The following is a 26,484-nucleotide window of genomic DNA, read 5'->3' on the forward strand; positions in this document are numbered from 1 at the left end:
GCAGGTGAAAAATAGTTGTGAAGTATTTTTCTTCAAGTTGGCATCTTGATTTACTCCTGCGTAAAATGTTTGATGTTTTCAGATCTTCAACGAAGCAACGTCAGCACACCCTTCAGTGCCAAGCTGCACTTCTATATGGCCAACTTTGAGCTGTCTCAGGTAGGCTGACATTCAACACGCTCTCCTTTATATTTTTCTGTGTCTGTCACCTTAACCCTTTTACACTCATAACTTGGAATCATCCATTTGATATTCTGGCTGGGGGGAGATGGCATCTTGGATTTGATTTGTTCACGGTGAAACAGGAAAAATGTTGTTTTGTTTTCAGGTTTTACAATAAAAGGTTCACTGGACATGGTGAATGAATCCATAAAAAATATTTTGTGATGAATATGTAACAAATTATTCTGTTAAAAGCTCAGTGAAAGCAATAGTAAGTGAAAAAAAACAATGGGTGAAGAAATATCTTGTCATGAAAAAAAATTCTAAGCCACCAATATGATAATAAATGATTTGTCACTTAAAGGGTTAACACAGCAGTGCTTGTCATGTTGTCGAGCTAATAGCACATTGTGTCTCTCTATGTTTGTGGTTGTGAGGTCTACACCTATACCATTGAGATTGGTTAATCAGTTAAAGGGTTAATAGCACTGTTACATGGATAGTGTTGGAGTCTTCACCTTGGAGTGTCAATGTTAGGGATGAAGTGTTGTATAATCTGGAATTTGATACAAAGTATAGGGTATTTGTTTTGATGTGGCCTAATCTCTTGATGTCTGTACTTTGTAATCGGACATTCATCCACCTCAGAAGACATTGCCGGTAATGATGGGTATATTGAGCTGTTATTTCACTATTAATCCCTGTAGTCATAAAAGTGTGAAGGATTGGTGAAATTATACTCTGGAAGGCTTCATGTTTTGTCAGTCGGGAGGAGCTAGTCATGACTGGGAATACATTATTCTGAGACCATGTGACGCCGTAGCTGACGACTGTGGGTGGTTCGAGGTTTATATACAGCTATTGGCACGCTTGTTTGTACCTGTGAAGATTAAATGACTTTAGTATGTGTTAAGATGATGGAAAGGAAATCATCGGGAGGCAGTTCTGTGACAGTTTTCTTGTCACTATGGCCTTGAATGTTACACACGGACTCAATTTATCACATTCCGCCATAGTTTAGTGACAGTTTACTTAATGATTTAGATCCTAATCAGTCTTCATGGTCAAGGTGTATGAATGCAGTATGACAACGATGGTAGCATGTAAATGTTTCCTGATAATTTCTGCAGGGGTTTTGGGGTAGTTCGGTGGTTGTAGCAGGACTACACCCAGTGTTCTTACATGGGTTTTAATGTTCCTTTGTTTGTCCACCCACTGTAACACAGCTAGAATAATATAAATATGAAATTATTTATTCATACCCATGAAATTAACATTTAAGAATTGGAATAAATTTGAAGCAATTTCTTGATAAATATACTACCCATCTTTAGTTTAGACTCACTAGTGTAAATATAGCCACTTACTTCAGTCAACTGTTCTAAACTAGATTTTGCAAAATATTCCTTACTGTTTAAAGGTACTGTTTGCACATGAACTGATGTATTGTAAAACAAATTTGTAATGTTGAAAAAATTATTGTCATGAGTTCAATAAATGATGAAACTCAGTGAAAATTGGCGAATTCTTAAAAAATTTTTACACCAAAACGCAGCTGTTCACGTGCACGATATTTGCACATGCTTTCCAGCAATTTGATGCATGATCCTCGTGCAATTCATCTGCATAAAGGTTGGGGTTGGTTCCCCCAAGTTAGTGGCGAAATTCATCTTCGATGTAACCATACATTATATATATATATATATATATATAGTGAGTGCTTTAAGTGAGTCTAAACTTTTGATGGGTAGTATATAACAGCACCTGCATCAATATGTTGAATTGAAGGAAAGACATTGAAATTCCTATGTCAGCCCTATCTTTATTGATAGTCCAGCTTCTATAATTTCAGTCAGTGTATATTTTAGCTAGATTAAATTGATACATTAAAAACATGAGTTAACTGAAAAAATATCTTCAATAATATTTGTCTGTGATTCTTGTCCACTTAATGTGCTGTTCATGTTTCTTTTCATGCTAGTATCATATATCATTGTACAGTTCCAGGTTCACAGTATCACCTTTGATGTGAGGAGGCATGTCAATTGTTGCCTGTGTATCTGTCAGTCGATATGCTAATTGTCTGATTATAGAACAATAGCCATGTTGTGTGAGGCCCTTTTTGTCTCACCCTCCTCCTCAGACATAAGGGGGAAATAATGGTGATGGGAGGAGCTTATAATCTGAATATAAGCGATATCTGGGACGCATAATCTGATTCGGGAAGATGTAAGGACCTCTACAGGTAATCCATATAGGAGATGGATGGGTACTTGTGGTTAAACTCCTTCTTTCTGTGATCTGCTTCAGGGGAGTGTCGACCGGGCCCTGGAGTCTCTTGAACAATTTGTCATCCGCCACTTTGATGTGGACGTGACTGATCCTGGCTCCTGTGATCCCAACAAGCTCTTCTGGTATACCTGCTTCTCAACCTCGACAGTCACCCTGATAACAGAATCGCAAACAGCTTGAATTAATCGACTTATCAGTCAAAAACTATGTGGAGATTTGCAATCATCTGGAAATGTGTTAAAGAAAATGTTGATCTGTTATTTGTGGAAATGTCATTTTTTTGGTTCATTGAATTATTTGTTTGTTGTGTTCAATGTTGTGAAAGTATGGAATGTTTTAAAACATTGAATGTCTGTTCTCATTTTTAAACAAAATGTAATTACATAGTTAGGTAGGTAGATTAGATGAAAAGGCATAGGTATAATCATTGAATGTTACAAATTTAAAGTAAGGCATACATTGTATTTCTTAGAATTTTATGTAATTTTAAAAAATTCCAAATGTTATTGCTGACATTGCCCATGTTTAGAATGATGAAGATTTATGCAGTGTAAACAATGTGCGATTAATGTCAGCTGTTGTATGTTGAGATTATTCTGCAGTAAATATATTTGTCAGGTGCGGCTGTAGTAGGGGTGGCCACTGTGATACTGTAGGTAGATTACACACAGCTGTGGGGAGATCAGTCAGGAACGTGGAGACACGTGTGGGGAAAGGTGCCCATTGAAACTTGTAAAACTGATCATGGCACGATGTTACACTTCATCAGAGGCGAGTTAGGGGGTGTAACTTGAAATATTTTCTCATGACAATGTTTAATGGATTAGATTTTTAATGGGTGTGGGTTAGAGGATGTGTGAAAACTTTATCATTATTATCAGTATGAGATTTAATGTGGATTAGATGTGGTATTAATCGAGTACAAACAAATCAGAATTTTCTTAAAGAATTTTATACTGAAGTACTTATTTTTAACAGGATGTTTATCCTTGTTTGAAATTTGGGTATGAAAGTCACGGGGTCCTTATCATAATCCTTATGTTCGTAGTAAAAATATCAAGAGGTTTTGAAGTCCAAATACATGAGGATCATAACTCAACTGCACTTATGTTGAAAACTGTTTAATAAAAAAACATTGTAGCCAACGATTTTGTTCAGAGTGGGGGAGACAAGAATATAGGGTATAAATTAACCTCAAGGAAAGACCTACAGAAGTGTCTGTTAGTTCTGTACTTGTTTGATCACTCTATGATTGCTGAATCACAAACAAGTGATTTGTTGTCAACACTTACAATACAATGACAGATGCAGCAGATAGGATACTAGCAGAAACAACATTAAGACTGTTCCACATTTAACACTGAAAGATGGTCTGGTCATTCTGATATTTCCAGCACCCTGTTGGGCCTGCCAGCACCTTTCAAGAGTAAACAACCGGTGTTGAAGAAAGAAGTTAATGGATATGTAGAAGCAGACAAGTTGTACTACTGGCTGACGTACAGGTGGGTAAGCCCTGGGAACACTCTTGGATGTGATACAGCAGGTTACACCTGTCCCTCACTCACTCACTCACTCACTCACTCACTCACTCACTCACTCACTCACTCACTCACTCACTCACTCACTCACTCACTCACTCACTCACTCACTCACTCACTGTAAGTTACCTGAAATTGGATCAGTGATCAGAATCTGTGACTGCTGGTAGTGTCTCATCTTACCTCATTTGCATCGATTAGTGCTCGTGCTATCAGTCATTGGTTTGCCAGGTCCAGACTAAAACATACAGGCTGTTATGATGTAGCTTCTTGCAGGAATTTAGCAACCTCACATATTCACCTGAAAGATGTTGTTTTGTATCAAGTTTTCCACATGCTCATTCCCTCACTCACCCTGGGAGACTGACAGCATTCCTTGCAGGAGGTCTGTTCCTATTTGCCTTCTGCAGTATAGTTATATGAAAAAATAGAACTTGCTTTACTTTCTTTGAGTTGAATGTGTAGTGCAGATTGAGTTTGCATGTCAGGAGGGTTACGCTTGAATGGCATTGTTTGCTTTAGGTTGTCCAAACTGCACTGAATATTTTTATTTGAATAGTTTTTTTCCATAAGAATGAGTTTCCCATGTGGCTGTGTTGAGTTGCAAATCTCAACTTCCACATTTTCAATTTTATGTTTAAAACGTAGTACGGAAACAATTACTTGCATGAAATGATGTTGACATTTGTTGAAACAACAAAATGGGTTGTTTGATATATTGATGTACAAGGTACCATGCATCAGAGGAACAGATAGGGTTGTGATTGTCGAATTAGAGAGTCGGAACCAAAATAATTGTGCAATGTTGGCATGTAATCACAGATGATTAATGGAATGTTTTGACATTCCTTTCTAACATGTATTGCAATTACCATCAAAACAGCATGAACATATCTGTAAATATTACACTACAAAGCTGCGTACATCACTGGCATGTCAATTAGAAGAGGTTTATTGAATTCTCAAACATGTAAATATTTTCACAATAAGCACTCCTCATTTAAGGGAAACAAAATCAATGACTTTTTTCATCTTTGAGGTTGTAATGGGTGCTTGAGATGTTATGACATCTGTCAGGGTTTGTTGTGCAGTGTTGCCTTGTCCACCCTATTGAGGGAGGCTGCTCTGACATCACACTGGCACAAAGATAGTCTGTATCAGGAAGAGGGAGTGGCTGTCCAGGGATGTGACAGGGTTTGTTGTGCAGTGTTGCCTTGTCCACCCTATTGAGGGAGGCTGCTCTGACATCACACTGGCACAAAGATAGTCTGTATCAGGAAGAGGGAGTGGCTGTCCAGGGATGTGACAGGGTTTGTTGTGCAGTGTTGCCTTGTCCACCCTATTGAGGGAGGCTGCTCTGACATCACACTGGCACAAAGATAGTCTGTATCAGGAAGAGGGAGTGGCTGTCCAGGGATGTGACAGGGTTTGTTGTGCAGTGTTGCCTTGTCCACCCTATTGAGGGAGGCTGCTCTGACATCACACTGGCACAAAGATAGTCTGTATCAGGAAGAGGGAGTGGCTGTCCAGGGATGTGACAGGGTTTGTTGTGCAGTGTTGCCTTGTCCACCCTATTGAGGGAGGCTGCTCTGACATCACACTGGCACAAAGATAGTCTGTATCAGGAAGAGGGAGTGGCTGTCCAGGGATGTGACAGGGTTTGTTGTGCAGTGTTGCCTTGTCCACCCTATTGAGGGAGGCTGCTCTGACATCACACTGGCACAAAGATAGTCTGTATCAGGAAGAGGGAGTGGCTGTCCAGGGATGTGACAGGGTTTGTTGTGCAGTGTTGCCTTGTCCACCCTATTGAGGGTGGCTGCTCTGACATCACACTGGCACAAAGATAGTCTGTATCAGGAAGAGGGAGTGGCTGTCCAGGGATGTGACAGGGTTTGTTGTGCAGTGTTGCCTTGTCCACCCTATTGAGGGAGGCTGCTCTGACATCACACTGGCACAAAGATAGTCTGTATCAGGAAGAGGGAGTGGCTGTCCAGGGATGTGACAGGGTTTGTTGTGCAGTGTTGCTGTGTCCACCCTATTGAGGGTGGCTGCTCTGACATCACACTGGCACAAAGATAGTCTGTATCAGGAAGAGGGAGTGGCTGTCCAGGGATGTGACAGGGTTTGTTGTGCAGTGTTGCTGTGTCCACCCTATTGAGGGTGGCTGCTCTGACATCACACTGGCACAAAGATAGTCTGTATCAGGAAGAGGGAGTGGCTGTCCAGGGATGTGACAGGGTTTGTTGTGCAGTGTTGCTGTGTCCACCCTATTGAGGGTGGCTGCTCTGACATCACACTGGCACAAAGATAGTCTGTATCTGGAAGAGGGAGTGGCTGTCCAGGGATGTGACAGGGTTTGTTGTGCAGTGTTGCCGTGTCCACCCTATTGAGGGTGGCTGCTCTGACATCACACTGGCACAAAGATAGTCTGTATCTGGAAGAGGGAGCTGGCTGTCCAGGGATGTGACAGGGTTTGTTGTGCAGTGTTGCTGTGTCCACCCTATTGAGGGTGGCTGCTCTGACATCACACTGGCACAAAAGATAGTCTGTATCAGGAAGAGGGAGTGGCTGTCCAGGGATGTGACAGGGTTTGTTGTGCAGTGTTGCCTTGTCCACCCTATTGAGGGAGGCTGCTCTGACATCACACTGGCACAAAGATAGTCTGTATCAGGAAGAGGGAGTGGCTGTCCAGGGATGTGACAGGGTTTGTTGTGCAGTGTTGCCTTGTCCACCCTATTGAGGGAGGCTGCTCTGACATCACACTGGCACAAAGATAGTCTGTATCTGGAAGAGGGAGTGGGCTGTCCAGGGATGTGACAGGGGATCCATAGAAAAGAAATGATCTGCCAAGTGATGAAGTGTGTTATCTTAAACCAGGGTCATGAGAGGTCATATAATTCTAAGTATACCTGTTAACAGGGTTGTGTGTGTATGTTTAATCTGCTTAAAACAATAAGGTGGTTTTTAGGGTTTGGAAGATTGTAGTTCAAGTCCTGTTGAAATTGTTTTTGGTTTGAAGGGAGCTTGTAGAGGCTATACAGCACTGTCCTTACAGTGACGAGTAAAGATCTGGAGGAACTACTTGCTTCTCATGTTGAGTAATGTTAAGTTGACTGCATCTTAACCTAACACTTTGTCTCTGATAATATGTAATTTTGATGAAAGTACAAAACTCAATTGAAAAGGAGCCCCAGTTAAATGGGAGATTTACACCCAGAATAAAATCTGGACTTACTTCATTTGGACTTTTGCATAGCTGATAGGGCAGGGTGGAAGGGTAAATAGTATGGTTCAGGGACTGTGAGAGATATACTTCTGAACCTTTGACATGAGTATAATGAATTGTGTGTCATGCATTGAACACCCTCTATATTAAGTCATAAAATATGAATATTCAGGTTAGGGTGAAATTGAAATGTTTACTTTGGTTTCATTAAGTTGTAATATTTGATTTTTCAGTCATTGCTTATGTAGACAAGTTGAGCATAACTCATACCTACCTGTGCCAGTAATTCAGAAAAAGGATTTTGAAGATATCTGCCATGTATAGTGTGATTACATTTTTAGAAATAACTGACTTTAGCTACTCATCCAGAGATCATGTCTGGTAACATTCTGTTTGTTCTCCCACTAAGTTCAGTTTATGAAATAAAAGCGTGATCAGTCACAAAAATGTTGCTGAGAGAAATGCTCCTGCTAGTACTCCCTAAATGTTTCACACACCCTTTTACTAAAAGGTAGTTCAAATAACAGCGGAAATATGTCAGCCATTTTCAGCCCAGTGCTAATTGTAGTGTAGGAATGTAGACCCAATTATGATCCCACAAGTGGACAAATGTGAGGATGTGGACATGGAGATAAAAGAAATGTCAATAGTCAGACAGGTTGCAGTGGTGGAGATAGGGTGACAGTCAGATTGGTCCTTGGAAGGTGTGGCCGTGAACCTAGACACAGTATTGCAATTAACATGGCAACTGTATGTTAAGTGTGTAATGTTACACACACTCTTGTTATGTCAGTCGGTGGCACCTGGTGGAACAGTCTGATTTCAGTGGATTGATGTGACACCCCCTCTCAGATCTGGGATCAGATGTGTCAGGATAGTTATTTTGTTGACACCTTTTCAACAATTGGTTTCAGAATTTGCTACTAGTACTTGGACTTAAGTGTATTTTAGTTTGCAAATTCGATTTGCCATACACATTGTATTGCATGGCATGAAAAACATGGAAGGTTTTATCCCACCGGCATGTAATGCGGTGGGATATAATCGTCGCCGCCTCGTCCGTCTGTCCGTCCGTCCGTCCGATCCGCACCCATCCGTCCGTCCGTCCGTCCGTAATCATTTTGTTTCGAGCATAACTCAAAGACCGTTAGATATTTTTTCATCCAAAATTGGTAGATATGTCAAACATAACCTAAAGTGGTGCCTTTTGCTATTTACAGATTATTGTCATTTTATTTTTCTCGGTTTCCATGGAAGCGTTTTGGACTTAGTCTTAAAGAAGGGTGGGCTTCGTTTCGAGCATAACTCAAGAACCGTTTAATATTTTTCAACAAAACTTGGTAGATATATCAAACAGATCCTTAAGTGGTGCCTTTTGCTATTTACAGATTTTTGGCATTTTATTTTTTCCTGGTTTCCATGGAAACATTTTGGACTTAGTCTCAAAAGTAAGGATTGCTGTCGCTTTTTCGAGCATAACTCGAAAAATTCTCTATATCTTTCAGCAAAACTTGGCAGATATGTGAGGCAGATCCTAAAGTGGTGCCTTTTGCTATTTGCAGATATTTGTGATGTATTATTTTCTCTGTTTCCATGGAAATGATTCAGACTTATTCTCAAAAGGAAGGGGGTGGGTTTCGTTTCCGGAGCATAACTCAAGAACCGTTTAATATTTTTCAACAAGACTTGGTAGATATATCAATCAGATCCTAAAGTGGTGCCTTTTGCTATTTACAGATTTTAGCATTTTACTTTTCCCGGTTTCCATGGAAACGATTAGGACTTAGTCTCTAAAGTGAGGGTGGGCTTCGTTTCGAGACATAACTCAAGAACCGTTCAATATTTTTTCAACAGAACTTAGTAGATGTATGAAACAGAACCTTAAGTGGTGCCTTTGCTATTTGCCGATTTTTGACATTTTTATTTTTCCGGTTTCCATGGAAACATTTTGGACTTAGTCTCAAAAAGTAATCATTGCTTTTCGTTCCGGAGCACAACTCAAAACCGTATAATATTTTTCAACAAAACTTGGTAGATATATCAAATAGATCCTAAAGTGGTGCCTTTTGCTATTTTGCAGATATTTGTGATTTATTATTTTCTCAGTTTCCATGGAAACAATTTGGACTTAGTCTCAAAAGGGAGGGTAGGTTTTGTTTCCGGGCACAACTCAAAAAACTTCTTAATATCTTTCAGCAAAACTTGCCAGATATGTGAGTCAGATCTTGAAGTGGTGCCTTTGCTATTTGCAGATTTTTGTCATTTATTTTTTCATGATTTCCATGGAAACGATTTGCACTTAGTCTAAAATCAAGCTGGACTTTAAGTAACTGTCAGATGATTTGTTCTTTCAAAGATGTGGGGGCGGGGGATATGTCATCTTCTGATGACTCTTGTTTAAAAATGTTTTTTTAATTTAATCATTATAGGGTGACTGATGGTTTGTTATAGGGAGAAGGTTCATGAGATAATGTTACATGTAACTGGATTGTCAGGAAGAGGCGTTGGGGTAGCCTAGTGGTTAAAGCGTTGGCTCGTCGCCCGAAGACCGGGTTCAATTCTCCACATGGGAACATTGTGTTAAGCCCATTTCTGGTGTCCCCCGCCGTGATATTGCTGGAATATTGCTAAAAGCGGCGTAAAACTAAACTCACTCAGTCAGTCAGTCAGTCAGTCAGTCAGTCAGTCAGGAAGAAATGTTACAGGTGACAGGGGTGGCATAGGCAAGATACACCAAAACTTTCGCTGGCATTTTACTCACTCATTGGCATTTTACTCTCTCATGACACCAGAAAGATGCATTGGGGCATAACTAATTCATAACTTTTACTTTGCATGAAATCTTCACATTTGTATTTTGTATTGAAATAAATCTTATGTCAGGCAACCATGTCAGTCACAAATTCACAAAATTCAAAACCATAATGTCAAAGAACTGTGTTATCAAACCAATTGTTCCTGTTGTTTTGTAAGTTTGTTCAAAGATTAGGATAATCAGTGTCTCAAGCAATGAGATTACTGTAGGTGCTTGAGATTGTCTGACTCCATAGGGGGCCATCCTCCTGTTGACCTGATGACTTGACCTGAGACAGTCAAGGGTACTGGATGCTGCTAATTGCAATCTCCTTATCCAGAAGAGCTTGCTGCTAGAGAGGTGTGGCTGGGGAGACCTGTTGGGATGGGAAAATGTCCTGATGCGTCCACTCATTCAGGAGTATCAGACAGGAACTGGACTTGATGTCGGGACGTTCACGTCTGTCACCTATTACATCAGAGCACCTTAATCTTGACGGGGATTAACCTTGTGTCATGCATCATCTTTGTATTCTTTGAGTGGTGGATCATATCGTCATGGATCGATCATGTTACGTCATGTGATTGTTGGTCAGGTTGGGTGGTGATAAGAGGGAATAAACATTGTCTGACAAAATTGGTGACAATCAGAAATGACACTGGTTCAAAGGTTGGATACTGTACATCATTTCTCATGACAGCAAGTAGGGTAGCTTAGTTTGTTAAAACACTCACTTGTCATGCCAGAGTAACAGGTTTGATTCCCAGTCTACAGCAAACATTTGCAATGATTCTCATTTTGGAAGAAGTAACATAAGAACTGAGCAAATTTTAGCTTCTTAAGTCTGACTTATTTCGATTGAAAAAAAAAATTTCAGTGGTATTTAGAAGTAATTTCAATGGTATTTAGATTAAGTAAGAAAGGGACAATTCATGGATGGCTACTTCTGTATCATGAACACATTTCAGAGTGCATTCTCCTAAAAATCAGGTTCTTTGTAAAACAGAAGTTACATCCATAAATTTACCCCCTTTTTATTACACTGATCGACTGCCCTATCGACTTAATCACTTTGTGCAACAAACACAGGTTGTTGGGGACCATTTCTATCCCCGAATCTACTCTCGGTTCAGTATATCATGTAAGGACTACATTAGTTTGTGATGTAAGGATTACAGTTAATGACTTGACGACCCCCAATCTCTTGCCCTCTTTCAATAACACTTAAGCTTCAACAAATAGCTGCTTTGTGGACTGTGTCCACTCTAACACCCTGACAGTCCCGCTAACAATACCTGCAAACTCTACATAGTGAGTATTGACTGTCAAATGTCAGACAGTGTATATAATCCCACTGGACATGTTTACACAGGATGAGAAACCTGCTCATCCTCACCACACAAAGCCTTCGGAGCCAGGAAATGCTGGCCAGACCTCCAACAATGGTCTACATTTGACACTGACACCACACAGAATACACCAATTTCCCCATGTTGATGGAACCAACAAGACTAATCCTCCTGATTGTGTGCTGTGTGGGTCTGGTCTATACTTACAGGTATAGGTCCTGTACGGCTTTCAGACGCTTGTGTGTTTTGGTCAACTCTTGCCAAGTTGTTGGCCCTTTTTATTTTTATTATCCCACCGGCATGTAATGCGGTGGGATATAAGTCGTCGCCTCTTATCCGTCTGTCCGTCTGTCCGTCCGTCCGTCCGTCCGTAATCATTTTGTTTCCGGAGCATAACTCAAAGACCGTTCGATATTTTTCATCCAAAATTGGTAGATATGTCAAACATAACCTAAAGTGGTGCCTTTTGCTATTTACAGATTATTGTCATTTTTATTTTTCTCGGTTTCCATGGAAACGTTTTGGACTTAGTCTTAAAGAAGGGTGGGCTTCGTTTCCGGAGCATAACTCAAGAACCGTTCAGTATTTTTCAACAAAACTTGGTAGATATATCAAACAGATCCTTAAGTGGTGCCTTTTGCTATTTACAGATTTTTGGCATTTTTATTTTTCCCGGTTTCCATGGAAACGATTCAGACTTAGTCCCAAAAGTGAGGGGTGGGCTTCGTTTCCGGAGCATAACTCAAGAACCGTTCAATATTTTTCAACAAAACTTGGTAGATATATCAAACAGATCCTAAAGTGGTGCCTTTTGCTATTTGCAGATTTTTGGCATTTTTATTTTTCCTGGTTTCCATGGAAACGATTCAGACTTAGTCCCAAAAGTGAGGGGTGGGCTTCGTTTCCGGAGCACAACTCGAAAACTTCTCTATATCTTTCAGCAAAACTTGGCAGATATGTGAGGCAGATCCCAAAGTGGTGCCTTTTGCTATTTGCAGATATTTGTGATTTATTATTTTCTCTGTTTCCATGGAAATGATTCAGACTTAGTCTCAAAAGGAAGGGGTGGGTTTCGTTTCCGGAGCATAACTCAAGAACCGTTCAATATTTTTCAACAAGACTTGGTAGATATATCAATCAGATCCTAAAGTGGTGCCTTTTGTTATTTGCCGATTTTTGGCATTTTATTTTTCCCGGTTTCCATGGAAACGATTGGGACTTAGTCCCAAAAGTGAGGGGTTGGCTTGCGTTTCGAGCATAACTCAAGAACCGTTCAATATTTTTCAACAAAATTTGGTAGATGTATGAAACAGAACCTTAAGTCATGCCTTTTGCTATTTGCCGATTTTTGGTATTTTTATTTTTCCTGGTTTCCATGGAAACATTTTGGACTTAGTCTCAAAAAAGTAATCATTGCTTTTCGTTTCTCGAGCACAACTCAAAACCGTTATAATATTTTTCAACAAAACTTGGTAGATATATCAAATAGATCCTAAAGTGGTGCCTTTTGCTATTTGCAGATATTTTGTGATTTATTATTTTCTCAGTTTCCATGGAAACAATTTAGACTTAGTCTCAAAAAAGTGAGGGGTAGGTTTTGTTTCGGAGCACAACTCAAAAAACTTCTTAATATCTTTCAGCAAAACTTGCCAGATATGTGAGGCAGATCCCAAAGTGGTGCCTTTGCTATTTGCAGATTTTTGTCATTTATTTTTTCATGATTTCCATGGAAACGATTTGCACTTAGTCTAAAAATCAAACTGTCAGATGATTTGTTCTTTCAAAGATGTGGGGGCAGGGGATATGTCATCTTCTGATGACTCTTGTTTAAACTTTATTGTTTTTAAAGATGTTTTACAGTCTATTCCGAAAACTCAACAAAGGACATTCAGGTTACAATGCAATACAAGCATATGATGTACAAATCATGTGAACAGTTCATGACATGAAGACCAGAACTTATAAAAGGCTGATATTACACTCCATTAAAGAAGAGCACTTTGTTATCATATAATACTGTCTAATTTCATTCTGGAAAACATGGAAAGGTGGCACACTATTTTTTAATCTGCTTCCAAAAATTAGGTTTTAAAGATAATAATAATTATATTGAGAGGGTCATTGTTTTTGTCTGGGAAACCGAGCAATACCTGTTGCTGAACCTGGTTCAGCTATGCATGGACTTGACCAGTGTCATGTATCTACTGGTCAAAGACCTGGCATGCTGCATGGTTGTTTTGAGCCCCTCCACTTTATCATTGATTGTTGAGGCATTATGGATGTTGCATCACCTATAATGTAATCAGCTGATTACAATAGCTAGACTTCTTTTACCATGTTTGGTCTTTCAACCAACGTTAGGCTGACATGCTGTACTAAAGTTCTATTCATTGGAGCTGTTCAATTCTGTTCAAATCCAAGTCATTTACTGTTTGTTCTCCATGCAGGGCCATGGGTAGTCTAGTCGTTTAAGGTGATGCAATTCACAGTGCAGAGTTGTGTCCCTTGATCATGTCAGGAATCTGTGATTTTTTTGTTTGATTCCTGGTTTGCCCCTATCTGTTTTTTCGGTTTGTCAGCACTATACCCCTGCTCATTGGTTTCAGCAGTTGTAAATGTCTGCTTTGCTCCCACATTAAACTGACATGCAGGATAGAACTAGAATACTGTGCAAAGTGGGGTTAAAGCCAACAAACCGCCCACTCCCTCTTCCCTCATCCGGAGATGTAACGGAAACACTATGAAACTAGTGTTATAACCCATCTCATGCAATCTCTCATTCACTTCACAATATCACTGACATTAATGCATCTACTGTGTATCATGTCATGGCCTTAACATTGTCATGGTGTTGTGATCCCCATTTACAATATCCTGTTGTTCTTATCATGGTCATATTCCTTGTACAATAACTCCTTACAACCTTCAATGTGGGACTGTGGGTTTCATCACAACATTATCAGTTGAGGGCCAAGGTGACTGTCTAGTGGCGGTGGGGTAGCCTAGTGGTTAAAGCGTTTGCTCAGCACGCCAAAGATCCAGATTCAATTCCCCACATGGTACTATGTGTGAAGCCCATTTCTGGTGTCCCCCGCCATGATATTGTTGGAATATTGCTAAATGTGGACTCGCTCGCTCACCTGCCTAACCACCATCCGCCATCTGCCTGCCCGCCATCCACCCAATATGTAAGCCCTGTATCACTCCAGGCTTTCCTCCCCCATGGAACTGCCATGCAACTGAAATACTTTCTGAAGTGGCATAAACCCATACTCACTTTACCATATTTTGTCTTCCAACAACCATTACACCTTGACTAGTCTGTCTCACAGTCCCCAAACCATATTATTTTCCCTACAGCCTAGCCCTCCATTGCAATGCTAAAGCCCTAAATGAAGCAAGTCTAGATTTCTCCAGGTTCAGAATCTCTGGAGCTCCTTTTCAGTTTATATGGGTATATTTGTTACAATCAGAATTATATGTATTGAGAGACTAAGTGCTAGTGCTAGTCTACACCTTGACTATCGCATCTCATTTTATCAGCTTCAAGGTGTTCAGAGTATTTTGCATACACCTAGTTTCTATTGATGAAAATGTCTCATTGCATAATGGGTATGTAGTTGCTGTGATGAAGTTACACTGTTGTGATGTTGCAATGATGTTGCTGTTGCAGTGCACTGCTGGAGCTACAAGGTGACAGCCGAGAGTGTGTGGAGGTGTTAGAGACAGCGTTGTCATGTTCTTACAAGGCAGAGGATCTGAAGACTCTCTGGATCAAGTATGTGTATCTCTTTTCCATAATATTGTTTGCCATTTCTAGGATTCATTTGAGAAATGCTGTAGCTTCTTTAGCTTAATCACATGCATATTTGCAGACAGTTTCGACACAAATAGCTTGAAAATTGGTGATGGGACCCTAACTTCAATCTCATTGATTATGTCTGTGTTATATTAATTAATTAGCATCCATATATATTTTGGCAATGTCTTCTGGATTAATGATATATTTAATACAGTTTGGGTACAAGAGGGCAAAAACATTGTAAAGTAAGCGTCATTCTTTAACAAGATTGTGCAAATTAAACAGTGTGTGTGACTTCCATAAGGGTTTGATCCAGGGCAAGCATGTGTGGTGGAGATGGCAGGTGCTTGTCATAGCCTCAGCTATTCAGGAGGCATGGCACTGTGTCCATACTTGCCTTTCTTCCACCTCCCACTCACTCCCTTGCTGTTGTCTCTACCTGTCGCCTTGTTACACCTGATCCTAAATATAACACTAGGTGTTAACCCTTTTACTGTCACGGTCTCTATAACTTGATCACACTTGTGGTGTAGTGGACACAGCATCTGCCTGGAGAGTAGAAAGTTGGTGGTTTGATCCTGGCTGTTTTACCAGAAGGTGTTAAAGATGGTACTTGTTGTTATCCTGGCTATTGTTTTGTAGGAAGGGAATAAAACAAGTAACTGTCGCCTCCAGGGTCAGTACTGTGATGCTGGTCCTGATGCTTGCCTCTGATGTTAGCCAAGTTCCAAAAAGTGACAATAGCCCTGAAATAACTTAATAGAATGGTACCAAGGAACCACTGCTCTTGCAGAGTTGCATTGACTTATAGATCAAGGTGATCTAATGGATGCTTATTGGTGTTAAGGTCATTGCTCTAAGGGAGATATTGCATAAACTCAGTCAGAGTCAGTCTGAGAACATGATGTTGGAAATATGTGTTTGACCAATATATGCACAAAGGGTAATACAAGTACTCTCTTTAAGACCCACATTACTGAGTGACAATTGGTGTTTCTTTAAGACCCACATTACTGAGTGACAATTGGTGTTTCTTTAAGACCCACATTACTGAGTGACAATTGGTGTTTCTTTAAGACCGACATTACTGAGTGACAATTGGTGTTTCTTTAAGACCCGACATTACTGAGTGACATTTGGTGTTTCTTCAAGACCGACATTACTGAGTGACAATTGGTGTTTCTTTAAGACCCACATTACTGAGTGACAATTGGTGTTTCTTTAAGACCCACATTACTGAGTGACATTTGGTGTTTCTTTAAGACCCACATTACTGAGTGACAATTGGTGTTTCTTTAAGACCGACATTACTGAGTGACAATTGGTGTTTCTTTAAGACCAACATCACTTAGTGACAATTTGGTGGTTCTTTAAGACCCACATTACTGAGTGACAACTGGTTTTTCCTGTAAGACCAACATCACTTTGTGACAATTGGTGTTTCTTTAAGACCCACATTACTGAGTGACAATTGGTGTTTCTTTAAGACCGACATTACTGAGTGACAATTGGTGTTTCTTTAAGACCGACATTACTGAGTGACAATTGGTGTTTCTTTAAGACCCACATTACTGAGTGACAATTGGTGTTTCTTTAAGACCGACATTACTGAGTGACAATTGGTGTTTCTTTAAGACCCACATTACTGAGTGACAATAGGTGTTTCTTTAAGACCCACATTACTGAGTGACAATTGGTGTTTCTTTAAGACCGACATCACTTAGTGACAATTGGTGTCTCTTTAAGACCCACATTACTGAGTGACTATTGGTGTTTCTTTAAGACCGACATCACTTAGTGACTATTGGTGTTTCTTTAAGACCGACATTACTGAGTGACAATTGGTGTTTCTTTAAGACCGACATTACTGAGTGACAATTGGTGTTTCTTTAAGACCGACATTACTGAGTGACAATTGGTGTTTCTTTAAGACCCACATTACTGAGTGACAATTGGTGTTTCTTTAAGACCCACATTACTGAGTGACATTTGGTGTTTCTTTAAGACCCACATTACTGAGTGACAATAGGTGTTTCTTTAAGACCCACATTACTGAGTGACAATTGGTGTTTCTTTAAGACCCACATCACTGAGTGACAATTGGTGTTTCTTTAAGACCCACATTACTGAGTGACAACTGGTGTTTCATTAAGACCCACATCACTTAGTGACAATTGGTGTTTCTTTAAGACCCACATTACTGAGTGACAATTGGTGTTTCTTTAAGACCGACATTACTGAGTGACAATTGGTGTTTCTTTAAGACCGACATTACTGAGTGACAATTGGTGTTTCTTTAAGACCCACATTACTGAGTGACAATTGGTGTTTCTTTAAGACCGACATTACTGAGTGACAATTGGTGTTTCTTTAAGACCCACATTACTGAGTGACAATAGGTGTTTCTTTAAGACCCACATTACTGAGTGACAACTGGTGTTTCTTTAAGACCAACATACTTAATGACAATTGGTGTCTCTTTAAGACCCACATTACTGAGTGACAACTGGTGTTTCTTTAAGACCCACATTACTGAGTGACAATTGGTGTTTCTTTAAGACCGACATTACTGAGTGACAATTGGTGTTTCTTTAAGACCAACATTACTGAGTGACAATTGGTGTTCTGTGCAATGTTCTTGTATCTCATCTGCATGCCTCTTGAATGTAACCCCAGGATTTTTTTATTTGTTTCCTTCATACCCATTTTATACTTTAAAAAGTTCCAAATGGAATTCACTTGTTGATCAGCACCTGTGATGTTGTAGACGTATGTACAGGTGTGCCAAGGGGGAAGGTAAACATCTCGGAACTCCATCTCTTGGTTTTCCCTCCCACACTAAGTTCACATGCTTAAGATACTGACAGCTCAAGAGGAATGACATACACATTTTTACCCCCAAATATTTAGCAGCAAATCAGTTTGTCTTTAAGAACTGCAGTGTCTTAGCTTTCAAGAAAATGACTATGTATTTTCACAGTTATTCATATGACGCAAGTTTCATTTATGAAAAAGGCCCTTTGACTTATGAGAAAAATAAACAGGATAAATTTATTCAAATCTGAACTCAATGGCTTCACAGATTTTTTGGGTACAATGTGTGAAGCCCATTTCTTGTGTCCCCGCCGTGATATTGCTGGAATATTGCAAAATGCGGTGTAAAACCATACTCACTCACTCACTCTCAGCTTTTTAATAGGCTTGGGATAAAGAGAGGACTGGTCATTCATTCTCTGTGATTTGTACCCACCCCAGAAAGGGTTAACCAAGATGCAGGCACACAATACCCCAGTCTTTATTTATGTAGAGCCTTTTGTCCTCATCCCGTCTAAATATGTCAATTAAAGCTAGTGCTGAGGGGTGTACACTTATTATACAAATAATGCCTCTATCCTCGCACCTTTAATTTAAGGTGAGGGATGATTCTCCCATGAGGAGCTGACAGTTGTACCCAGCTTTAGTGGTTCTTGATTCTAGTCAACTCTGAGGTGTGAGGCCAAGGAATAATAAAAACCTCTTGTAAATGAAACTTTAGATGGGAGGCGGATAAAAAACCCTGGTAAATAAACACTTGGATCAATTTAAGTAATCCCCAAATCTTATCTAGCGCAAACAGAAAAGGATTAGTGCAACAACGGAAGGACACCAAGAGAGGGTGGCAAGGAACGTGCAGGGAATTACAAGAGCATTGTCACCACTGAAGGCTTGGGTCTGTGTCTTACTGACAAGGTGCTTGTTGTGGGTTGTTCAGTTAGACATTGTGGGCTACCTCGAGGTCAAGCACCTCAAGACATGCACTGTAAACTGATATTGAATATTTTTACTGAAGAATGATGCAGTGTTGGGGGCAACAGGTTTATGAATGGACATTTTGTTGTGTTGCTGGTACTTAAGTAGTGTCTCTTGTCTAACCTTGAGAGATATTACAGTTAAACAATCACATACATTGCATACTTATCCTACTTTTCATTGATGCCAGGTTCTTCTCATTCCTTTGAGACTTGGGATTCATTAATATTCTAGGGTTTCATCACAGAAGTATTTCTGTTTTCTCACTGCGCTCACTAGCATGCACACATGCACACACGCACACACACATGCAGCATGCACACAAACACTCACACACACACACACACACACACACAACAAAAAAAAAAAAAAATGTACTATATGAACTAACAGAGAATGAGTCTGCTAGTAAAATTACTTGAGTGTTTGAATTGGTTTTGGTATAGTACAGAAACAGAGTGATGGAGGTGACACGTTTTCCACTGATAGATGACAAGAAAAAGAGTCTTAAGTTTACACTATTGTATCAAGGTCAATGTTACAATGCGGTGTTAACATACCTCTGAAAATAAGAAAAAGAAATCCAATTATGAACAAAATATAAGTTTTCCCTAATTTGTCTACCAAGAGCATTTAGTTTGGAATCCTAGATAAATCTCGAGGGTGACGTGGTCTTCAACATCCAATGACAGCAGCCTACCGTTACTTATGATAGATGTCAGGTGGTCATTTTAAGTGGCCCAAGATGATCTGAAGTCACAGGTCATTACTGTGACAAGATCAATTTAATGTGGAACATTTAAAAACTGCTGTGAAATGAACAACTCCCATATCTGGATGTTTAATGAAGGTCATTAACGTTACCTGGATTACATTTGATAAAGACCAAAGCAAGATTTGTGTTCTATGCCCTTAAGGTTTACTATGTTACCATTGGTTCTGACAAGAGTGTGTTAATGTGGGTTTAGTTACCTGGAATTCCATCAGCGGCAACTAGAGGGTGCTGCAAGCAATGATGTGCGCCTGCGTGAGGTGTTTGACTTGATGGTACGGAGTCTGTCAACTGTTCCCACCAAGTTCCCTGTCCCCTTCTCGGATGATGGCCACCTGGAGGGACTACCGCCATGTCAACAAGATGATCCACACATACCTCACCATGATGACCAGAGAGGAGAGACTGGTGGCACTGGAGAAGTTTGTTGAAATGATGCCATCAAATGTTGACCTCATCGTCAGGTGAGACTTGTAGCCATAAATCCTTGTCTCTGATTCATAAGTTGTAGAGAGATGTCTAATATCTATTTACATTTTCATTGCACAGTTGTGAAAAATACAGATCATTATTTTTGATATGAAAATGAATTTTTCAATACTGTATGTACATTCTTGCATGAGACCACCAGATGACACTCAAGTGTTCAGTTGAACTCTTGAGACCACCGCACCACATAACACTCAAAGTGTTCAGGGGAACTAGGTTCGCAATTGGCTGTGATGGATGACTGCATGGAAGACCATCTGTATTGTACTGTAGGAAATAAATGGATGTCTACATTGGTCTGCCCTCCTTCTTGCCTGCTACAAAGTGGTCATACCTTCATCAACAATTCATTGGTTGCTTTAACTGAAGGATCCCTGTCAGCCAGAATAGCTGCAATGCTGATGTGATGTGAAGTAGATGGCCTGATTGTCAGACAAAAACATATGAAAATACTTTATATTGTTGTTTACAGTATGTACAGGGATGATAATGTTCCACGGATTTGATCGAGCTGGGGTCATTCTTGTGAATCATGTAAATTTGAGGAGAAAGACCCCAGCTCATTTCACTCATACCCATTTTCATCCCAGTATATAACCAGGGCATTGTCTTCCAACACTATCTCCCACTGGGGTTTGCACCACAAAGCAATTGCAGCACTAAGGTGTTCCTAACTCCCATCCTGGTACATACCTAGACTTGTGACTGTCTAGCACTAGGGCCATTTGGTGGACCAGGGCCCATCTTGCCAGTGGAGTCCTGTGTCATGTATCGTACAATGTAACTGCCTCAGTATGACCATTGTCAAAATTTAACAGGTTTATATATGTATACACTATATGCATGTCTTATCACAGATGAATACTGAATTCAAAATGCAATATGAAAATGGATGTGACTATTATAAGTTAAACAATGAAAGTAGGCTGTGTCTGACTCATGACACATGACTTTAGTCAAACGAACCCTACTCTGTTAATAAACCCTTCCATATGAATTAACCCTTCCATTGCCTTACAACATGGAGAATGAATGGTCTCAAGACTGTAGGTGGGCTTGCTTGAGTGATACTTGATGTTTGTGAGATGTAATTGTAAGTTATAAATAGTGACTACACTAAACAGCAGAAGAGCATGGGTGATGGATGAACACAGTGTATACCCCTGTGGAGTACTGATGAAGAGTATGACTGAATGTTGTAGGAGTGTGGAGGAGGCAGTGTTGGGGAAGGAGTACCAGCGTGCCCGCAGTCTCTACAACACACTGCCATGGGAAGGAGTGGCCAATGTCCATCTGTGGAAGATGTGAGTTGCAGCAGGGACAACACTCTGTTGTCTTTCTTTCTAATATTTGGTAAACAGTCTGATGTGTCCTGTTAATATTACTGGTTCCCAGATTTATATACTGTAAGACCTTTCCTCAAAGATCCATACGATTTTTATATTCATGAGAATCCTATTTGTGACCTTGACCTTGATATTCTCTTTCTGAATTTTACAGATATTGTTAAACCTGTTTATTTGAATTTTAGTGATTTCAGTCCTGCTCTACGGCTTCCACAGAGCCAGACAGATGTAATGGTAGTGTATGATTGCCTGGATTTGGTCAATGTTTCCAGATTTCGTTGTCTACATTTTGACATATTCAAACAAAAGACTCCTAGTGATGTCCTTGATATTTCAAATGACTGATATTGCAACAAAATGACAGATCCACTCAGCTGTTGTCACAGTGATAGTGATCTGTATGCATGCAGGATCTGTGTCTGTGAATATTCAGTTTGTTTTGTACTGTTCCAGGGTACTTGGTCTGGCTCAAAGGCAGGGATCTGTGAAAGAGGTTAGCCTGACATTTCATGAACACTGTATAGTCTACAATGTTGATTTATATATGGAAGCAGATTATATTCTGATTTCAATTTTGTTGTCTTGTTAATAAAATTACAATTAAAAGTAGTAGTAGCATTATTGTAGTTGTGCAATTAGAAGTAATAGTCAAGTTAGAAGAAGTCAAGTGGACTTCTTTTTTAGGTACCTAGTGATGTAGCTTCAGGATTGCTAAAAATATACCTGTTTTCACACCAGCCCATCTTAGTCTGATGTCCCACCTGTGATGTTGTTGGTATGGTTAATTCTTCAGAAAATAACTTTGGGGGGTCATGCATGGTAGCTTTTGCATGGTGACCAGGTGAATTAATGGTCGTTGCACTCTGACTCAGTTCGATGCTACTGTCACTTGTTCGATCAACATACAAGGTAGTGCTTGCTTGAATATTAGTTCACTCTTTGTATGTGACTTCACAGATCTTTTGGGGATTTTTTGTCTGTATCCAGACTTGACATTTGTTTGGTTTCAGATGGAGAAGCTGTATGTGAAGGCGGTGCGAGCTCTGCCAATGGCAGTGACTATGTGGAAAGATGTAATGTATTCCCTACCACTACTTCTCTGTTATCGTCACTATATGGCTGAAATATTGCCGAGGTGTCGTTAAATTCTAACTCACTCACTTCTCTGTTCTTATGGATAGCTTGTCTTGTGTCATGTAATATGTCAAACTGTCGGTAAGTAAAAAAAACTCGTGAGGTTGAGTCAGTAAGTAATCCTTTTCCAGCCTCTATACAGAACATATTTGAAATGAAAAGAATCCGACAGTGTCAGTACAATTGCTTGCACAATTACATTTGAAAACAAGCTGCTATGTTTGATGTGAAAGTTGTTCCGTTAGACTTGAAGAAATTGTTTTTGGAAGGTAGTTAGTTGGCACCAATCAGATGCATTAAAAGTTGCATTTCTTATTAATTTTGCTCTAAAAAATACAAGCCTGAGAAAATTTTGACAGCTTGATGGAAATGCTCATTCTGTCAACCACTGGTTTACTTGACCTAGATTTGATCACAATGATGTCTGTGGAAGTTGCTGACGGTGTTGTAAAACAATAACTCACTGCAATACTAAAATACTTCCATGGAATGGTAAATACAAGGTATGGTGTTACAAGAGGAACAGGTCAGTTATGCTGTGTTACCTGAACTGTATTTTCTGATGATTCCTTAATGTTTCAGTTCCAGAAAATGTTATTCCTTTTTTCCCACAGTTCCTGCTGTTCGAGGTGACGGAAGGAAATCAGGCTACAGTTCAACAGATTCTAGGTCACTGCACCAGCATTGGACTGAACATTGCTGGATTTGTGGCAACGATATCACCATCCTAGTCAGGAGGCGGCCATGTTTGAACTACAGGATCTTTCACCCTTGAACTTGGATGTCAGTGTACTGACCTTGAGGCCAGTATCAAACAAGTTCGAACCCATAACACATGAGTTCTTCGTTTGTACTTCTCTCTTATGGAGACAGTATCGCAGTGAGTATTTTGAGGCCTTGACATGGGAGAAGTACTTAGTTAAAATATTTTTCATTATATATGTTATTGGTATTCATTGGTTCCATGAAACTGAAATGTTCCCCAAAATGAATAACAGTAAGTTTTACAATTGGTTTATGTTTGCAAGCTTGTTCTTCCATGGTCAAGGCTTGTGTGATTTGTTGGTGATGGTTTAGACCGTCCAGGGGATGCAGATGAATGAGGAGCAGCTCTTTCTCAACATGTCATACATACCAGCTTATAGAGATAGCATGACTGGCTAAATATTTCTTCATGTAGAAAGGCCACAACAAGTTGAGGTACGTCTGTGATGTGATTTGTAAAATGAGGATTTGGAAATTCATGTGTCTCCTGCCCTCAGTCGTACCAATACTGACTTTTGTTAAATTTCAGTGTGATGTTTCAATGACTCTTGTTGAGGACAAAAAATAACATACTGTCACAGGGTGAAGACAACATAATTTGAACGAAAGGTTGCCCTCAGTGAGATCTTCTCTGAAACAAGTTTTTTTTCCTTTCTTTTTAATGACAATGAATAAATTTTGGAATAATCGGTTCAAAGCCTCAGACTGCTGAAGTGCCGGGGGTATCTGACTAATGCTTTGGACCTCCTAGACTGGGGAAGATAATCTTCAGTTTCTTCTAGATCAGTTAATCTCTATATAGTAAGGCCTTCTTTACTAACTCGAGGTTAATGAGAAGATTTTGAGGAACATATATAATGAATTTGTTGTGGCCATGTACGGTCATTGTTTGTATTAAGGCGTTTCCATGAAATGGCTCGTTTGAGGACAGTGATCTAGTCCCATTCTTGTGATAGTGACAAATTGTTTTGCTACAGTTGGTATTTTGTGATCACATGAGAAAGTGTTGTTGCTGGAGATATAATTGATGTTTTATAATCTCTGTAAAATGTTCTGATATTTCTGTTGTCGTATTGTTTGTTCATGCATTAATAACCTCTGAAATTGAGCTTCAGTTAGAACAGGTCCTCACTAGTGATGACAATGGATCTAACAGATCTGAAAAACTTGAAATTGAATCAATATGAAAATCCTGTCTTCAAAGATTATGCAAAGGTGCTTTGAAAAATTGAGAAATCCAGAATTGTCAGATAAAAGTTGTGACAATATGCAACTTGTCAAGGAAACAAAAGATGAGGATGTTCCAATATGTCAGCTGAAAGTTTGGATTCCGTATCTGAACTTATGTTTAGTTAGTTCTGCAAGTGACAGTGTTGAAGACCAAGTGAAAGTGCTGCTCATTGATGATGACGGTTGCTGGTTCTACCAAAGATTCCTGCAACTGTTGCCAAACACCAAAGGTTCTGCCAAAACCTTAGGTTCCACTGGACCAGTCTCAAGTAGTTGTTTTGTGTTTTTGCACTAAGAACACAATGCCTTGTTTTTCTTGTGATAGTTTTGTGAAATTTGTTTTTGTAGCTGTAAGTTCATGTAAAAACTCCTTGCCATCCTTAAGAGAATTAAAATAAAACCATTCAAATTAGACTCAATTGATCGTGGTCATTTTGGAAAACTCATACGATTAATACAGCATGTATAAATTTGAATTCAGCATTTATATATTCAGAAACAACTTGTAGGTATTGTGTTCATAGTTGAGTTCTCACTGCTTTGAATTGCTTAAAGGTACATTCCCACATCAACTTGACATTCAAAATTGAAGTTAAAGGCTTTTAATATGTTAAAAGTCTAAAGGTGAAATGTTTATTAACAAATTCATGATCAGTGGAAAAATAAGGTAATTATATTTTCAAATATTTAAAGTTTCAAATTTAAAGAAAGTAACTGATGGAGTAAGTATTGTCAGTTTAAAACTTGTGGCTGCAGATTTTAAAGGTTGAAGTGAGTTTCATCTTGTGATGTGCCTTCAATGCATTGTTTTGTAAGTATGCTTACATGAATGAAATGTAAGCAGTGTCTGGCTCAATCCCTCCTCAACTAATAATACAAGCATGTAACTTGTTCATATAGGTGGTATCGATTTTAGTATTTATTACCATGTTTTTGGAAGTAGTAAATGAAATGTCACTTTCATGATTCGCTTTAACCACAGTTGTTTTTGAGAGGGATACATACATCTATATGATGAGTACAGTCAGAAAGAGAACATGTTAAAAATGAAATTACTTATTTCAATATTATGGAAATTGTAACAAATTTCCAAATGATAGTTTGTTGAGTGTTTTTTTTATGCTGAAATTTGAATGATTTGTAATGTGCACGTTATTGTTAATATTAATCCCAAGTTAAATATCTATTACCTACATATGACCTAGATGGTTGTGGCAATGGATTGAGCCATCACTGCACAGTTGGTCCTGTGTTTTGCACTAAATCACCCTTTCTATTAAGTAAAGTAGGTTATGCACCAATATTATCTTTACATCCAAATTTACATGGACCACCTATGTGTATCTTTATTCATCTTGTATTTGAATAAAAAATTAAAGTAAAAAGTGAATTTGTGCTCTTTGAGAGGTATGTTTTGATGGAGAATGTTTTCTTGTGTTCAAGATCTGAATGAGAGGGTCTTGAAAACTGTTTCTTGAGAGAGCAGCTAATGCTATCTGTAGATACTAGAGGCGGCATGATTGTTTCCTTGTGGGAACTGCTGGCATAGATTGTTGCTGATAGTATCAAAAACTTGTTGATCTGATGTATGGTCAGGATGCTGCTTGAATATCGCAGCTCCAGTGTAAACATGGTTCACTCACTTACATCCGACTCATTGTGAACATACATTTGACTGGTGTCTCCCTGAATCAAAGATCAAGTGATGTGAAACTGCTGGTGGTGCGAGTCATAGGTCTTTCTCGTTTCTGACCCACTAAGCACTAACACAATGGTAATGTCTATACTTTACCACA

At 39.3% G+C, this 26,484-nt stretch overlaps 1 protein-coding gene across 1 annotated transcript in view; it reads left to right on the forward strand.

Annotated features, from left to right (window-relative positions):
- Window positions 1–26,073, forward strand: part of LOC124274871 (zinc finger C3H1 domain-containing protein-like) — a gene marked incomplete at its 5' end in the record, with an annotated part of 98,930 nt that extends 72,857 nt beyond the window's left edge. The window contains 11 exon segments of the mRNA XM_046710243.1: window positions 83–159; window positions 2,306–2,324; window positions 2,473–2,576; window positions 3,849–3,956; window positions 15,035–15,139; window positions 19,921–20,059; window positions 20,061–20,188; window positions 21,416–21,517; window positions 22,013–22,052; window positions 22,570–22,632; window positions 23,308–26,073. Of these exon segments, the coding sequence (XP_046566199.1) occupies window positions 83–159; window positions 2,306–2,324; window positions 2,473–2,576; window positions 3,849–3,956; window positions 15,035–15,139; window positions 19,921–20,059; window positions 20,061–20,188; window positions 21,416–21,517; window positions 22,013–22,052; window positions 22,570–22,632; window positions 23,308–23,424 (1,002 nt within the window).
- Between the last annotated feature and the right edge of the window lie 411 nt (window positions 26,074–26,484).

The sequence above is a fragment of the Haliotis rubra genome, unplaced genomic scaffold, assembly GCF_003918875.1.
Source record: "Haliotis rubra isolate DU_JTF1 unplaced genomic scaffold, ASM391887v1 Scf195, whole genome shotgun sequence".
NCBI lineage: Eukaryota > Metazoa > Mollusca > Gastropoda > Lepetellida > Haliotidae > Haliotis > Haliotis rubra.